Genomic DNA, 1,469 nt, shown 5'->3' with positions numbered 1-1,469 from the left:
TGAATTCCCTGGAATTCCATTTGGATGGGATTCCTTCCCTCTCCCATTACCCAGGAAGAGTTTGGGATCCCAAATTCCCAAACCCACACTTCCAAACTGGGAATTTCTCCCTTGGGAATCCCAGGCTGGAGCTGCCAAACCAACCCCACCTTCTCCCTGTGCCCCTGAACTCCCTGGAGTCTGTGCCCTTGAATTCCCTGGAATTCCATTTGGATGGGATTCCTTCCCTCTCCCATTACCGACAAAGAGTTTGGGATCCCAAATTCCCAAACCCACACTTACAAACCAGGAATATCTTCCTGGGAATCCCAGGCTGGAGCTGCCAAACCAATCCCACCTTCTCCCTGTGCCCCTGAACTCCCTGGAATTCCATTTGGATGGGTTTCCTTCCCTCTCCCATTACCAGGAAAAGTAAATTCTCAGTTCCACAGTTCCAAACTGTGAATTTATCCCTTGGAAATCCCAGGCTGGATCTGTCAAACCAATCCCACCTTCTCCCTGTGCCCCTGAACTCCCTGGAATTCCATTTGGATGGGATTCCTTCCCTCTCCCATTACTCACAAAGAGTCTGGGATCCCAAATTCCCCAACCCACACTTCCAAACTGGGAATTTCTCCCTTGGAATCCCAGGCTGGATCTGTCAAACCAACCCCACCTTCTCCCTGTGCCCCTGAACTCCCTGGAGTCTGTGCCCTTGAATTCCATTTGGATGGGATTCCTTCCCTCTCCCATTACCAACAAAGAGTTTGGGATCCCAAATTCCCAAACCCACACTTCCAAACCAGGACTATCTTCCTGGGAATCCCAGCCTGGATCTGCCAACCCCCCCCCCCACCACCTTCTCCCTGTGCCCCTGAATTCTTTGGAATTAAATTTTTATCGGTTTTCTTCCCTCTCCCATTACCCAGGAAGGAGCTGGGATCCCAAATTCCCAAACCCACACTTCCAAACTGGGAATTTCTCCCTTGGGAATCCCAGGCTGGATCTGTCAAACCAATCCCACCTTCTCCTTGTGCCCCTGAATTCTTTGGAATTAAATTTTTATCGGATTCCTTCCCTTTCCCATTACCCAGGAAGAGTTTGGGACCCCAAATTCCCAAACCCACACTTCCAAACTGGGAATTTCTCCCTTGGGAATCCCAGGCTGGATCTGCCAACCCCCCCCACCTTCTCCCTGTGCTCCCAAGCTCTAACCCCCCGGAATGTGGCACCCACTTGCTGCGGAAGGCGTCCATGGTGCCGAGCACCTTCTCCAGCTCCCGCTCCAGGTTCTCCTGCTCCAGGCTCAGGGCCTTCCTCTCCTGGCTCATCCTGCCCATGAACTGCTCGTAGATGGCCCGGACGTCGGCGTCCGACTGGGAATTGTCCTGTTCCTTCAGGAAGTTCCACCTCGTGGTCAGCACCTTGTTCTGCTGCTCCAGGTCCTGCACCTGCGGGAGCGCAGCCGGAGCCGTCACACTCCGGGAGCC

General features: G+C 53.4%; 1 protein-coding gene across 1 annotated transcript in view; it reads right to left on the bottom strand.

Moving 5' to 3' along the window:
- LOC103767166 (keratin, type II cytoskeletal 80) overlaps positions 1-1,469 on the bottom strand; it is a 26,132-nt gene that overhangs the window by 6,273 nt on the left and 18,390 nt on the right. The window contains exon 2 of the mRNA XM_029958137.1: positions 1,216-1,430. Coding sequence (XP_029813997.1) covers positions 1,216-1,430 — 215 coding nt within the window. The remainder of the gene's footprint in view (positions 1-1,215; positions 1,431-1,469) is intronic.

Source organism: Manacus vitellinus, unplaced genomic scaffold (genome assembly GCF_001715985.3).
Source record: "Manacus vitellinus isolate BGI_N305 unplaced genomic scaffold, ASM171598v3 scaffold_140_pilon, whole genome shotgun sequence".
Lineage (NCBI taxonomy): Eukaryota > Metazoa > Chordata > Aves > Passeriformes > Pipridae > Manacus > Manacus vitellinus.
The sequence above is the reverse complement of the archived record's forward strand: the minus strand, read 5'-3'. Positions and strand labels throughout refer to the sequence as shown.